The sequence below is a fragment of the Perissodus microlepis genome, chromosome 6 (assembly GCF_051167445.1).
Source record: "Perissodus microlepis isolate ML-2025 ecotype Zambia chromosome 6, ASM5116744v1, whole genome shotgun sequence".
Classification (NCBI taxonomy): domain Eukaryota; kingdom Metazoa; phylum Chordata; class Actinopteri; order Cichliformes; family Cichlidae; genus Perissodus; species Perissodus microlepis.
The window spans coordinates 20,887,755-20,904,094 of record NC_140466.1 but is presented as its reverse complement, the minus strand read 5'-3'; the positions used below and the strand labels follow the sequence as shown (position 1 = coordinate 20,904,094).

Here is a 16,340-nt window from a genome sequence, read left to right as displayed (position 1 = left end):
GTTTGATACCTGCGGTTAGATTTATTGGATTCGGAGGTGTCTCCTGCTATGTGCTCTGTGGTACAAGTGGGTTTGACTCAGTTTCTCTGTGTGAAGCTGGCAATGCTATGGACTGACCTTGCAGTGGAGGTGTCACTCTGCAGAGTTGTTGTCATTACTCAATTAGATAGAATTAGGCACTGGCTAACGTGACAGTAGCATGCTGTGAAAACAGACTCCACATTAGATTCTAGACTTGGCAAGGTTAATTTTAACGGAACACCAATGGAATCCGTCACAACAGGACGGTGTTTATGTGATGATATATAAAGCCTTCAGATATTACCACATCTGCATTTCTCTGTAGGAAAAAAAGGGCATGCCTGCTGCTCTAATAAGCAGCGAGGTTAATGCAGTGTTAGGTCAGATGTCGTTATACTTTCAAAACAAAGTGCACAACTTAAACATATGTTGGTTGTCATTTGCAGTAGGTCAACATGCATCATCCAACCTGGCCTCAGTGTGGGTCATTAAGTGCTTGGCTTTGGTAAAAATGACATTTGAATAATTATTCTCAGCACTAAACTTAACTACAAAGTGGAAAAAAACAAGGTCAAGAAACAAGAATTTATTTTGCAGAATGTAGTTATGACAATATGAATATACACAAACTGATCACTTCATTAGGAACGGTAGTTAATTTGTAATTAATGCAAATATCTAATCAGCTAATCACATATCAGCAACTCATGGTCAAAATGATCTACTGAAGTTCAAAGCAAGCATGAGAATAAGGAAGAAAGGTGATTTAAATGACCTTTCATAGTTTCATTGAGGATTTCAGAAACTGCTGATCTACTGAGATTTTCCCACACAGCCATCTCCAGGGTTTACAGAGAAGGGTCAGAAGAACAGAAACTCTCCAGTGTGCGGCAGCTCTCTGTGCAAAGTTCTCAGTCAATACAGACAGCAAAAAATGCAAACAACCACTTCTTACAATCGGGGGTACGCAGAAGAGCATTTCTGGATGAAGGTTTGACATGTTATGGGTTTAGATGGGCTACAGCAGCAGATGACACCACAAAGTGCCACTCTGATTAGCTAAGAACAGGAAACTGAGGTTTCAATTCACATGGGCTCACTAATACGTGAACTATACTTCTTAACTTAACTGGAACCCCATTTTAATGCAACGCCACAACCTTCTGCACCTTTTACATTTATGAGAAATGTAATTACATGTCAAGTCGCAACAACTTGAATTACCTGCAAGTTTGCGGTGTAGGAGTTTCCAGTTACAACATCAGTTAGGACGTAGATTTCCAGTTGTCCAAATCAAGTTTAAGATGAAAGAACAGAAGACTGGAAAATGTTGCCTGGTCTGATGAGTCTCCCTTTCTGTTGCAACTTCTGGATGGTGAGGTCACAATTTGGTGTAAACAACATTGAAGTACAGATCCATCCTGCCTTATATCAACAATCAAGGCTCATGGTGTAATGGTGTGTAAACATTTTTTACATACTTTCGGACATCTCAAAGGTGCTCTGGTGAGTCCATGTGAAATGCAACCTCAACACCTTGTAGTAGCTGACAGGAATGGCATCTTGTGTGGTCTTCTGTTGCTGGAACCCCTCTGCATCAAGATCCAGTGTTGTGCATTGATAGATATTCTGGTGCATGCCTTGTTTGTAATGAGTGGCTGATTGAGTCACCGTAGCCCTTCTATCATTTCAAAGTAGTCTGGCCATTCTCCAGTTCCAAGACGAAAGGGTGTCCAAGCTGGTACTAGCAACATGACACCTGTGACACAAGAGTATGTATTTCTATTTGCTGAACCCCAAATTCTTCTGCGCACACATGTTTATATTTGCTTTGAATTAAGAGTGATTTCGCTACCACTCATGGTGTGTTACTGGCACAAAAAGTTTGAAGTAATTTGATTGAAAACAATGATGCAATGCTTGAGTATTCGGGAAAGCGAGAGATCTAGAGTTCTGACTGACAAAAGTGCAATGGGTTGTGAGATTCAGTAGTACTAATGTGCTACATCAGTCTAATACCAGTGGGGAAATGCATTAAGAGCAGTGATGTGAAAGTTGCACTAAAATGACCGAGAAAAGTTGCGAAATGAAAATTATTATTATATGATTATGATTATTATATTGGTATCATTTAAGTATAGGAAAAAGAATAAGAATTTGAAACCTTGGATAACTAAGGGTCTTGCAAATGCGTGTAAAAAGAAGAATAATTTATATAGGGACTATATAGCACAGAGAACTAAGAATGCGGAAATGAAATATAAAGTTTATAAAAATAAGTTGGTATTAATATTGAGGAAAGCCAAGAAAGACTATTATAATAAACTTTTTCAGGGAAACAAGAATAATATTAAGGGCATTTGGAATATTTTTAAAGAAGTATTGGGTAACAAGAACACACCCTCAGATCGGCCTATTTATTTTATTAGGAATAATCAAGTTGTCGATAATAAGACTGAAGTAGCAAACGAATTTAATTCCTTTTTTGTAAATGTTGGACCTACTTTAGCAAATTTAATTAGAAAAAATGATGACCCAGAATATGAAGTTTGGAAAGGAGAAAGTAGAGTGGTTAATTCTATATTCTTAGCTGATATTACCATAAAAGAAATAGTAGCAATTGTAGAAAATTTTAGAAATACAAAATCTACTGACTGTGATGGTATAGACATGGTTATAATTAAAAAGACTTTAGACCATATAAGTATTCCTCTTTGCTATATTTTTAATCTCTCGTTACAATCAGGAGTATTCCCTGATCGAATGAAAGTGGCAAAAGTGATACCCTTATATAAATCAGGAGATAAGCATAGTTCTAACAACTATTGGCCAGTGTCTCTTTTGTCACAGTTTTCAAAAGTGCTTGAAAAACTTTTTGCGCAAAGACTTGATAGTTTTATTGAAAAAAATCAACTAATAAATGAAAATCAATTTGGATTTCGTAAAAATAGATCAACGCCATTAGCATTGTTGACTTTCATTGATGAGATTTCATCTGCAACCCATAATAATAAATACACAGTTGGGGTATTCGTTGATTTAAAAAAAGCTTTTGACACGTTACTACATTCTATTATGATTTCTAAATTGTATAATTATGGTGTGAGAGGAGTGGCATTGAATTGGTTAAGGAGTTATTTAGAAAATAGGTCGCAATATGTACATTTTCTCGGCAATACCTCTGAAAGATTGAAGATTGTATGTGGCGTTCCTCAAGGTTCTATTTTGGGACCTAAACTTTTTAATTTATATATTAATGATATCTGTGACGTATCAAAAAGGTTAAATTTTATTTTATTTGCAGATGACACAAATTTTTATTGCTCTGGAGAGAATTTGAAAGATTTGGTTGAAATTATGATTTCTGGTTTGATGTAAATAAATTATCTTTGAATCTGACAAAAACGAAATTCATGATATTTGGCAATCGTGCAAAGGAGGAAGAAGTCATTATGTCCAGTAATGGAGAATTGATTGAAAGAGTTACTGAATTTCGCTTTTTGGGTGTAATAGTAGATGAAAATTTGACGTGGAAATCACATATTGAGTATATTAGAAAGAAGATGGTTAAAAACATTTATATTTTGGGAAATGTAAGAGATTTATTAGACCACAAAACAATGTGCATATTTTTCATTGTTTTTTCCATACTTTAGTTACTGTGTCGAAGTTTGGGGGAATACATATGATTCATTATTTTTTGTTTCATTTATTTTATTTACTTATCTTTTCTCCTTGTTACTATGTGGAGTGGTATATTCTGATTGTAAATTTGTTGTTTGGTTTGAGTTAGGACTGGAAATAAGTGTTAATGTTAGTTTGTTCCTTGACTTTTGGTGCCCACTTGCAATATAAGTTGGATTGTAGATAGGGGGCAGGGTTTAATAAGAATATATTCTTCTGCCTGCTCCTTTTCACACATGGTTGCAGTGCTTTACTGACAGAAAGTGTAGTTGGTTTGTTTGAAAGAACTAACTGCGGAAACTGTTGACCAAGTGTGAAATAAATAAATAAATGAAATGAAATGATCACCATGCAGTGTACTTTATTTTATCATATATGCTTCTGTTTTTTGACTTTTGGAAATTGGGTAATGAATTTTCATGTGATATCACACCTTATCAGTTGGCAAGAGGCCCTGCTGGGGGGGTTGGTGGTGTGCATGTAGAAGCAAGTTTTATGAAGCTAACCTTGAAAGTCCTGAAGCCAGGTACAGTCACTGTGTGATCTAGCATGTGGGAGTGTAGCAGCATCTTACATAAAGCACATGTATATGTCACATTCCCTCTGATGATCACTGGAAGAGCAACGGCACTAGTATGTTTCCTCGGTAGCTTCCCTGGGAGAAGACCTCGCTCCAGCCAGTAGTTGTGTCAGTGCTATTAGCTGGTGAAGATTCTCTGTTGCATATAAGGCAATGCAAAGTAAAACGTCACTTGTGGACTTGTACAACTTGGAAAATAAAAAGTAGATGTTGAAATCCGAAATAACAAGAGTAATACCTCCTCTAAGGAAAAACTTGAGATACAATATAATGAACTAAAGATACTGTATGCAACATAGATGCTTAGAAAAGGAATGGGTAATTAGCAGGAATGGGTTACAGAAAGACTATGAAACACTTCATTCACAGACATTTGAAATGTTATTTTCTGTTTCTAGATAAATGAGACATGTAAGCTCAACACACTGAGTCATGTGCCGTCACAGAACCATAAACTCAGAGGGACGAATATCATGAGAAATAATGGGCTTTTTAAAATTGTACGTGGTGGGGGCATTTCAGGAGCATTGAACGGAGGTTTCCGAGGCCACTTACCAGAGCGCAGGGCCTATGTTAGTCCTGTTACAGTGTGCTTATGTGCCTATTTTTCACTGTAGTGTTGAATTATTTTTCGAGGGGCATCCATCCACTCCAGCCCCATGTGGCACTAATAGCTTTCAGCATATGAATCCTAGCCTGGGCATAAAAGACCATAATTTGATGAAACATTAAAACAAATGGTTTTATACCATAGTTTGATTTATATCAGTAGTTATCTGTGTTTTACTGTTTGAGCCGAATAACCCATAAAAAGCTGCTGACCAAGCAGAGAAGTGTTTAAAGTTTTATCAGTCAAACACTTTTCAGCCTCTATGAGAAAGCACATCCCCTCTGATGGGTAAATATGGACTCCAGCCGAAGAGCTGCTCTTATGTCTGCTCTCTTTTAAAGCTAATAGTATATATTTAATAGTTGAAGGGATGATAATAGTTAGTGATAGAAAGAGGGGAAAAAAGGCGATCCATATCATTCGTGTGTTGTAGCTTTCCATTTGATTGGTCAAGAAGAGGTCACTCTCTTTCCTCATTTAATTTCCAAAGACATTAATCGCACGGTTTCTACAGCTATTTTGAGCGTCTGCTGACCACTTTACTATGACCTTGTTCAAATTCACAAAGGTCGTTTTACTGCTTGCCACTCTATCCCTCCCTCTCTGTAATTTAAACATTGACAGCTCCGGCTCATTAAGGTACCATCTGGTGAAATGCACTGTAAAAGAAGAAAACAGTGGAGTGCAGACCTCCAGTGGGCTCTAATAATCCCCTCTCTAAGCTGTTAACATTATTTTCAACAATGTTCCAGATAGATTAAAAGTTGTTATGAGGGAGAAGGCAAAGTTTGTCCTGATTATTGTGTGATGGGCCATGGGGCAGCTCAGCTGTAAAGCGCCTCACGTGTTAGCGCGCGTGAAGAGGGAAATGTATGCGGTGTTCTCAGTTAGGTTTGTTCCATGCAGAAAATAATGTTGTGATCTGCACAAAGAGAGTATACAGAAGTGAGAATGTATAAAGGATATACACTATACTGCCAAACGTGTTCATTCACCCATCCAAATGATTGAATTCAGGTGTTGCAGTTACTTTCATGGCCACAGGTGTATAAAATTAAACACCTAGGCATGCAGACTGCTTCTACAAACATCATAGTGCCACCAGTGCAACAGGTCCAGGCATGACATCTCACTCCTAAATATTCCAGTCAGCTGTTAGTGGAAGCGATTGGGAACGAAAGGCCATGAAATCATAGACAGCGTAAAATCACAAAGGAACTCTTAATGCTTCACTATACCAAGAAATTTTGGATAATTTCATGCATCCAACTTTGTGGGAACAGTTTGGGGATGAACTTTTCCTGTTCTAATATGACTGCACACCAGTGAGGTGGTCCAGTGAGGACCAGCAAGGTCCATAAAGACATGGATGAGTGAGTTTGATGTGGAAGAACTTGACTGGCCTGCACAGAGTCTTGACCTCAACCTGAGAGACCACCTTTGGCATGAATTAGAGCGAAGACTATGAGCCAGGTTCTCTCCAACAGTGTCTGACCTTGCACCTCTGAAGAAGGCTTCCACGGTGCACATAAACACACTCCTACATCCTTTGGAGTTAAACCTGTTATACCTGCAAAGGGTGGGCTGATATCATATTAAACCCTATGGATTACAAATGACACTCACGTTTATATTCCTGTGAAGGCAGATGAGTGACTATAGTACTATAGAAGTAGACATAAAATGTACAGTATCAGCGATGAACTGCATGAAAATCATAAAAAAAACATGAATGCAAAAACACTACTTAAAAAGTGATTAAATGACTAAAAATTAAATCCAGCTCTCAGCATATTTACATCTCACTATTTCATGTCATGTTATTCTTTTTTTCTTTGCTGCTGTAACTTTATATCTAATGGACAGAGTGGCCACAGTGGTATTGATCGCTTAGAACTTTTTGGCAAAAAAGCAAAAAAAGGTTGTTTTCCCAAGATGTCAAGCTGTTCTTATAATGAGAGATTTTGTGAGAAACTCTGCTGCTTCAAAATGCAGGATATAGCCAAAGGTTGTTTTGGTGACGCCATGTAGTGTAGAAAATCTTCTAAAGTGAAAACTTTCTACATCCAGTTCCATTACAAGCACGTAAAACAACAGTAACTGATGCTGATCTGATGGCTTTTCAAACTACAGAGCAGCAACTAAAGGGCTTTTTGTTTTAATTAAAGAAATCAGATAGAGAAATCTGTAAATCCATAATCAAACTCCTCTGAATTGCCAAAACTGACTTTCATATTTGGCATAACTATGATTGTATGTATCACAGTACGTGGATAAAGCACAAAGATGAAAAGATGGTCCACTGGTCCTACCTTTAGTATTAGCTTATGGCCGTTTGCTATTTGAAATAACAGAGAGATGCAATTAGGCTAAAAATGAGCTCATTGGCTGTGAGCCATCAATGACAAACAGCCTAAATGAAGAACATAACAAATCGGTGAAAACTAGAGGAAGCGGGCTTTCAAGTGATTAAAATGTGGATGAAAAAACAGAATTACTAAATGCATTTTATAAATACTAAATGTGTTTGATTATTGGATAAAAATTGAGTGCTGTCTCTCCAAGCAGCAAATCCACATGTGTGTGAGTGCGTGTGTGAGAGAGGAAGACACACCTGGAGACAACGCTCCAGGTCCTGCCCCCTCCCCCCAGCTGTCCATCACTGCCATCCAGGTGAGAAGGTAATTGAGGAGATTCTGTCGGAGCAGAGCAGTGGCCTCTGACAGCATTTAGAGTGCACAGAAAATGTACCAGACAGCCAGAGGTGGTTTGACGGCATCTGTTCAACATACCTTCTGACATCATGAATGCCGGCGCCTCCAGAAAAGACAACGCAAAGCAACACATAAAGCAAAAAAAAGTTTTTCTTTTTTCGATTCAACTCGTTAAAACTACTTCTTAGTTGTGTTGCACAACCGGGGAAATGTTTTCATCCCTTTCTTACACATAAAAGCTCAGAGCCACAGTAACTTCCAAGACTGAAATCTCCTGCATTACTGAGCCAGTTGAGACGTACAGCAGGAAAATGAGAATGTGTGGCAGTCCTTATAAGGTGGGTCACACAACAGTGCTCCACACTGTTGGTAAGATGAATGACCTTAAGATTTATTTCCGAAGGAATAATCCTTTAACTATATATCCAGTCCAGAAAGCCTGTGTATTACACTCACATTTGGATGTTTGTTCTTTGCATGATTTATGTCCAGCGCAAATACTCAAAGCAAATGCTGGAAATAGTGTGCCCTTTATGTAGCACAGGAAGCAGTAGGGGGGTGTAGCATATGCAGTTTGATGCAGGAGACTGCAGCTTGCATCCTGTCTCAATGCAACAGTTAAAGAAAAAATTGTTTTAAATAAATAAATAAATCTTAACCCATTTTTTTAGTAGTCTTGTCTCAACCAGGGCATAAAAATCTACAAGAATTTTCAAAATGTGCATTCCTTTGTAGACGAGTCAGTACTGAAACCTGCACTTCCTCAGCTGGCAATCGCCTTAAACAAGGAGCTATTTAAGGGAACTTTAAAGGAAGAATATTGAATATTTATGGAGATAATGATTTTCTTTAATATTTATGATTTTTTAAAAATGGTGGAGAGTGCAGTTGGTGAATATTTCCACATCATCACAGCGGTATTTTGGGACTAAATAGCAATACAGTCCTGTGGTATCAGTTTTATTGTGTTTTGGGTAAATTTCAAATGTGATTAAAACTGAAATATCAATATGCAAAAGTATGCAACTTCTGGGAAGCCACACCTGCTTGACCTCCAGGCGTGTTCGAGAAGCTGAGCTAAACCTGAAAGAGGTATGAACCAGTGGCAGAGGACTTGAAGTGTTTGTATTACTCAGACTCTTTTAAAAGCATAGGCCAGCATTCTGAAGAAATTATGAATTGTCTAGACTCTCTATACCTCGTGGCTTTCTTGAGAAAATTAGAATTAGAAATAGGTCTAACCCTTTCTTTATTTATTTATACCTTTAGCTCTTTGGATGTACTTCCATCCAAAGAGCTAAAGGTATAAATAAATAAAGAAGACAAAGCCTGAGGTTTCATTTCATATCTCCCCAAAAACCGTCCGCAATTAATTTGCAGCAGTAATGTGTCGGTGGGTTCAGACTGGAATTATTCATCAGGTGGTAAATATTGTGCGCTGCATTAGTGATGTTTTTGTCCAGAAGAAGAAAACAACCACCTCCTGCCTACCTAATGTGGAGCTAAGGACGTTTCAGAAAATGCATTTCGCTGATAACCTTTCTTGTCTTAGTGAACGGACGAAAAAAAGAGAGAGAGAGACTCAACAGTGTCATCAGGTCATACTAAGATGGTTTCCCAGATTTAATCTCGACGTTACAACAACGGCCATAAAGAGGTCCCTTTACAGCGCTTATGTCCGCATGTGTGCAGATGGCAAAGTGCTTGGTGTCAGAAGGATTGTGACACCATAGACCAGAAGCCAAAAAAGCATATTGCGGCAGCTGCTTGTGTGCTGTTCATCACCATTCTCCCTCTGGGACTTTGACAGTCATTTTCCTCTCCGTCTATTTTTATAGTTGGTTTGAGGGAGGTTTGCTTAACTAGATTAGAACTCTGTTTTAATCCTTTTAATACAGCGAATCCCATCTCAAATCAAAGTGCTAAAACCCTACACTGCACTGGCATTTCCGCCACCGTCGTTATTTCTTTTTAATTATTTTTAATTTTCGCAGAGAACAAGCTGTCAGCCATCGCGGCCCGCTTTATTTGGATAGGAGGGATGGATACACACAGGGATAATTTTAGTTAAGACAGCACAACAGCCAGGAATTAATCCCTCCATTAACTGGATTGTGTTACTACTTCTCCCCTGTGGCCCTGTTTCCTAAACAGAGGGTGGCCTGGTGATGCACGGATGCCTGATGCATGTTGTGTTTAATGGTCATTAGCAGCACAATGTGGATACATAAAGAACCTTATTCATTATCAGGGACCAAACTGCAGAATTATTCAAACTAATGTCGCATGAGCCATTATTGGGACAATTATGCACGTCGATGCTTTTGATTTGATTCGTAAGAGATCGAGGTCGTGTTAAGCAGTTGGTTGATTTGCTCTCCGGTGTTGTAATGCCACAGTGTGCAAATGCCTCTGGGGACTTTTTTTTTAAATATATATATAAATAATGAATGTATTGTGCTGTCTCTAAAACTGAGCTAATTTCTTGGAATTAAACAAAACAGGAGATTGTAATCAGGTCTTGCAGCTGTATAAAGTTTATAGTGGTAGTATTCACGCTGATCTTTGATCTCTTTCTTTAAGAGAGCTCGACTTCCTCATTCAGAGAACTGTGGGGCTTCTCGTCTTGCCTCCCCAACAGCTGCGCCTCTTTCATAACCAATCCTTTCCTTCCTTCTCTGACAGCTCAGCAGATTTAAGAGAGATTGATAAGGACTTCAGTAATCAATACCGACTTATACACCTGACATGGAGTCAGCAGTTAACTTTGAGACAATGAGGAATTGATACAGCTTTGGCAGCACATCACACCCATCACATGAATGTCAATTTAATAGACAAAGTGTATTTTAAGAGAATACAATACCACTAAGCTTTGAGTGAAGTGGGAACATCGCTCGCTTACGTGGTGATGGTGAGCTGGTGTTTATGTTTGCTGGTGTTTATGTTTGCCATGTTTTGGCTTCACCACGAGTGAGGGCGGAATTTGTTCATTTATTTAAGTGTTCGTTTCTGGGTCGATAATGGTGCTCTGGGAAACGTTTAGGAACCATCAAAGCCTGAAGGCGGGACTCGAATATCGGCGCTACGCTCAATATCAATCCATACAATCGTGGTCGAGACATTTCGGTTAAGCGTCTGTCTCGTGGAGGCATTAGCAGAAAGGTCAGGGCACTTCCTCCACACTCTCCAAGGAAGTAGGATATGATGATGATGTCTGAGGACAAATATACAACTTTAGTGGCAGACGCTGCGCTGTTACAAAGGATACATGACACCTGCTGAACATGAATGTCAGTAAAAATCATGGGGATCTATTTCAGATGTGCTGAGATCTTCAAGGCTAAAGCGATCACATACGTTAGGACTGCTTGTGTGGAGAATGTGTGGAAATATCACAACGACAGCACTAACCGTGCTGAGCCAAGACCAATTATCTCCAGTCACAGCGCAGAGTTGACCTGTGACCCCGAATCAATACACCTATTCTTGTAAGCTTGCAGCACTAATGGATATTTTCTCCTCCTTCATCTTGCACGTGAATCTCGAGCGGTTGTCAGATCCTTCTGACTAATGACGGGCTGTAACACTCTGATTGATATTGTAGCTGCTGCTTATATGAAAGTAATAAAGACACAGGAAACTTGAGGTGTCAAGTTGGGGGATTTATTAGAGAAGGGTGGATATAAAGGTATCGTATGCAGGGATTCTATTCTCTGAGCAAACCACAACTAGTCAAACCTCTCTGTCTATATTATACGCTACACGACTTCCAAACAAGGTCATCATAGTTAGTGACGTTACCATTCAAGAAAAGGGGTTTAAAAAGGCAATACAATAGACCATAAGTGTGCTTTGGTAAAAAAAAAAACAACACCATATGGATTATTATTAATATTATTATTATTATAATCATCGGGAATGGGGGAACTACTCGGATGCTGACACTTCCAGGTATTTTAAACATAGGTTATTCCTAGCACTACAGGTTAACATTCAAATTGAAAAAAAAAACAAAGTCATCAAGGATCATACCACCACTGATATCCTCCACTTAGAGCAACTCCTTTACTGAACCATGTAAGATTTCCATTGAGACTGTTTAAGTGTGTATACAAGCAGCCAGTCAGTAGCACATTAATGATACAGCTAGAATATCAACTGCCACAATTAAATTTTTTTTTTAAATGCCTCACTTCCTCCTCTGATATGTTTCTTTCCCCTTTTTTTTTTGTTTTTTAACTTTCATATTTTCAAAATGTCGTTCTGTCTTTGTCACATTTTGGCTCTCACATATTAAGCTACAATAAGATCGATAAATACTGTTGGGTTGTGTGCTGGCTGTCTGTGAGCCATGAGGACCACAGTGTTAACAGGAGCCACAGTGTGGCAGTTTTAATATATACTGTAGTCCTCCTGAGGTGTCACCAAGCACACACAGGGCAAACAGAGCTGGGTTAACACAATGTAAAAAGGGAACTTTTTCATCAACTTCTCGCCGTCATGTTGAGTTGTTTTTCTTAAGCATGACTTCTTTTTTCGTTTTTCTCTTTCTTCTTAGAAGGAGTCCATGGCCTTGAATTCGCTGAGGGCCTGGACGGGGGAGATGTGTTTCTTCTGGGAGCCTCGTCGTACACGAGTCTGGCATTCCTCGGGCTTCTCCCTTTTTACCAGAGGCTTCTTCTCGGGGGCCTTCATGCGCCAAGACACAACGGGCGAGTTAACAGCCGCTGTTCCGTACACCTTCTGGTACTTGGTGGAAGCTACATAAGACGCCTTTACAGTCAGCACCACTGCATTCATTAGGTTCTTGGCCGCTTGGATCAGGGAGGTGGCGCTGTCCAGCTGAAGAGGGTACGATGAGTTGGAGGGGAAACAGAAAAATATTACATCAAAAGTCGGTTTGTCTTAGAATGAAAAGGACACTAATTTTCTTGCCTTAAACAACATTGAAACATATCAGTTGCAGTATTGTGCAAAAGTGTAGAGCCACCCTCATTTCTTTTTAATTTGCTAGGAAAAATGGGTGCAGTGAAACACAGTATCTACAGCAGAGTTTGTACAGTTCTGTTAAGCTAGAAAAAGTAACACTGGTATGATCACTTGTCTTTAAACACTGCCTGAACTCTCCTGGGCAGACTTTTGGGTAATTTCTTTATGTCTTCTTCAGGAATAGTTCTCCAGGTTTCTTGAAGGACATTCAAAGCTCTTCTTGCTGTGGCTACCTTTTGTTCTGTTCTCTGTCACGATGATCGCACACTTCTTCACTTCATCCAGGGTCTGGGCATATTTTTTTTTTTGGTACCCAATTTTTTTCTAATCTATTTATTTTTCTATTTTATTTTTATAATATATCTGTAATTCACTTTTTTCTTGCTGAACTTTGTGCTGCTGTAACTGAATTGAATTTCCCCAGTGTGGAATTAATGAGGTCTCTCTCTCTATTTCTATGATAATGTTGCATTGTGTGTTTTTCTACCCAGGTATGATTTTAATGCATTAGCAGTGTGTTTGGGATCATTCTGAAAAATGATCCCAGACGAAAAAATTCTGTTGCTAATCAGAAGCTTTCCAGATGGTTTTGCACGGTGGATCAAAATGTGATGGTACCTTTTTGTGTTCATAAGTCAATCAATTTCCATCCTGAACACTGCTGGCTGAAGTGCGGCTCCAATTTGAACCAAAAATTTCAAATGATTCAAATGATGGTGAATGGATTCATCACTACAATAACCTGCTACCACAAAATTTCAGTCTAGTTCTTACATAATTTGGCGTGTCTCAGACTTTTCTCCTGTTTCCATTTCTTCCTTCCTATTTCTTATGACTTTTAGATACTGTTCATCTGCTCTAGATTTTAGGGTCTTTTAGAAACTGTCCACTTATCCAGTTTCCTCAGATTTTTTAAGGCCACACTGCACACCATAATGAAATTTGCCAAGTTTTTGGCTAACAGCTCTCTGAGAATTACGTTGTTGTTGCAATACTTGTATCGTGTGCCTGTCAGACTCTGTTATTTTTGGCATTTTTCATGGATTCACCTAAAGAGAAGGGAACAAATGATGTGTTTTTGCAAGAAAGTGACTAAAGATAGCAAAGAATGAATTTTAAATTGTAAGTTGTCTGTTATGTTCAGACACAACACTGCTTCATCCCTTGAATTAAGTGCCTTTTTTATACTTGTACTTATACTTCAGTGTTAAGTGGTTCAACAAAAATGCTTCTTTAAAAATGATAAGGTACAAGGACTGGACTAGAAGTTAGTAAAAAACAGCGAATTATCACAGAAAAACTTTCAAAGCCTGGACAACTATTGTTTAAAACCAAAAATCACAATAACATCTGGCTCCTTGGAATCAAAATATGAAGAAATGAAGGGTGACTCAAGACTTTTGCACAGCAGTGTAGATACAACACCTAGAAGGTCTGTGCCGCAACCAGCAATTAGAGAGGATAAAAACACGGCTCTCACTATATGACATCTTATTTTAGCAGTTCTTAATTAGCAGAGGCAGGGGTCAGGTGCACCTCTGTCTCCGTCTGTTTTGTTTGGCTGACATTTAAGGGTCGTGGCCAGTGGGCCTCCTCCTACATCACACTGAGACGAGTCAACAGTTTAGATTTAATGAGTGTGGACTCCAGCTGGCCACCATGAAAAGGTTAAAATCTCAGCAGGGCTTGCATATCTCATGTGAGACAAACATTAGAGTCCTGAGAAATTAAGAAGTGTATCAACGCAGGATGCGGGGAAATCCAAAGCAAAGATAAAAGTCAAGTTTGTTTTAAGTTGGCTCCATTGAAACAGATCTTTTATTTTTTCCCCAGATAAAATCAAAATTCACAAAAACTGGTCAGTAAGGAGAACTGCAGGGCTCAACTTTAATAGTTTAAAATGTGTTTAAAGTCCACAAATGCTGCACTAATGATGATAGAAGAGACTTGTATACCAGCTTTATTTTATAAGTTATACAAATGATACTGTTTAGAAAGGTTCATAAAATTGTGCATTGTTGTAGTTTTTGTATTAACTTCTATATTTCTATACACTGAAAAACATGATGGATAAGAAGTTTAAGAACCTCATGAATATTAAATCCAAGCAACATGGAATAATTGTCTGATTTTGGTTGGAGGACTATTAGGAGTTCATGAGGCATGGACACTACAACTGAAAAAAAGCCCGTGGTGCATATTTCAGGTATTATTAGATGGCAATCGTTTTGAAATAATTGCATCAGCCATAATCTCCATGACCCTTTATCTCATCTTCCCAGCTTCATTATGACCTTGAAAAAAAAGATTTGCCCATCTGCAGCACGGCGCATAAAAAAGGTCTTAAATGGATCAAGTCTAGTGAATCTACGCTTAAAGCGTATCTACAACATCAGTGATGGTGAAGCACTTACCCCAGACACGATGAGCTCTCCACCCAGATTCTGGACCTCAGCTTTCACCTTGCTGCAGATGTTGAGCTGATGACAGTACAGGGCAATTCTCTGAAGGTAAGCCAGCAGATCCTGCTTGCATGCTGAATCAGGGCACTGAATGGAAAAGAGGTGCAAAGACACATGCAGTCTATATATGATCATGGCAATTAGACTTTAAATTAACAGCAGCAAAACCCAACAGTTTTTAATTTTTCATCTTTAGCCTCCTCACGCTGACAGCTGTGCATCATAATTCAGAAATTCTGCAATACAAATAAAGGGATGTGCCCTGAAATGTACACCGTTTTGATGAAATAGTTTCCAATGCAAAGGATATAAGCAGACTCACACAGAGAATTACATACATCTTCCTGCATCATCACAATGATGTGTAGTGACATGCAAATGTGATTATTGCATCTACAGTGGGGGAAATAATAATTTTATCCCCTCCTGAATCTGTAAGTTTGCTCACTTATAAAGAAATGAACAATGTCTAATTTTATGGTTTATTCAATGAGAGGAAAATCAATTTATAACTTTTGTTTTTTTGTTTTTTTCTGGAATTTTGGTTGATATTCTTTCTCCATTAAAATCAAACTATCATCTGTTAATTTCTTTGTAATGAGCAAACTTACAAATTCAGCAGGGGATCAAATAACTATTTCTCCCACTGTATGAAGTGTAATTTGTATACATGGCTGAAAATGTTTTTACATTTTGATCCAGTCAAAGCCATGGAAAATGGTCTTAGGACTTGTTTCAGACATTATTGCCAAAATCTAAGTCTATGCCTATCGCAGAACTACCATCTGGATTTAAAGGTGGTACGTTTTCCCCCAAAAATAATTCAGATCCAAGTTCTCCATTAAATTGGATTGTTATAATAGTCATGGTGTCTGAAGTTGAGCCGGTTTTAAAATTTAACACCAAGAAAAACAATCCTAAACAAACCAAACAAAAAATAGGAACAGCGGGGTTCCGGCGTTTTTGGTTGCTAATTACACATCTTTGCGCGAAGCACGAAGGCTGTTGCTCAATATTTTTTTTCCCATTGTTAGTTGTTGCAGGCATGAGTTTCAAAGGCGAGTTGAGCTGCACTGCAGGGTGTCAAACACATTCATTTCACATGAAACAAGTTTTTCACAGCATGTTGCAGAAGAAGAAAGCAGATCAATCCACAATGAATGGACATAATATTTCAAAACCCAGAACGACTTGCTTCCACAGCAGCCTTTCTTCCCCTGTGACCCACTTTTATATTATTTTTTTGAATCAGAAGTTCTGACCTGGTCCTGCTGGCC

The 16,340-nt window shown here is 38.5% G+C and overlaps 1 protein-coding gene across 1 annotated transcript in view; it reads right to left on the bottom strand.

Annotated features, from left to right (window-relative positions):
- Positions 1 to 11,261: 11,261 nt before the first annotated feature.
- ctnna2 (catenin (cadherin-associated protein), alpha 2) overlaps positions 11,262 to 16,340 on the bottom strand; it is a 332,764-nt gene continuing 327,685 nt past the window's right edge. Inside the window, exons 17-18 of the mRNA XM_084931407.1 lie at positions 15,016 to 15,150; positions 11,262 to 12,454 (exon numbers count right to left, since the gene is read on the bottom strand). Coding sequence (XP_084787533.1) covers positions 12,167 to 12,454; positions 15,016 to 15,150 — 423 coding nt within the window. The 3' untranslated portion in view covers positions 11,262 to 12,166. The remainder of the gene's footprint in view (positions 12,455 to 15,015; positions 15,151 to 16,340) is intronic.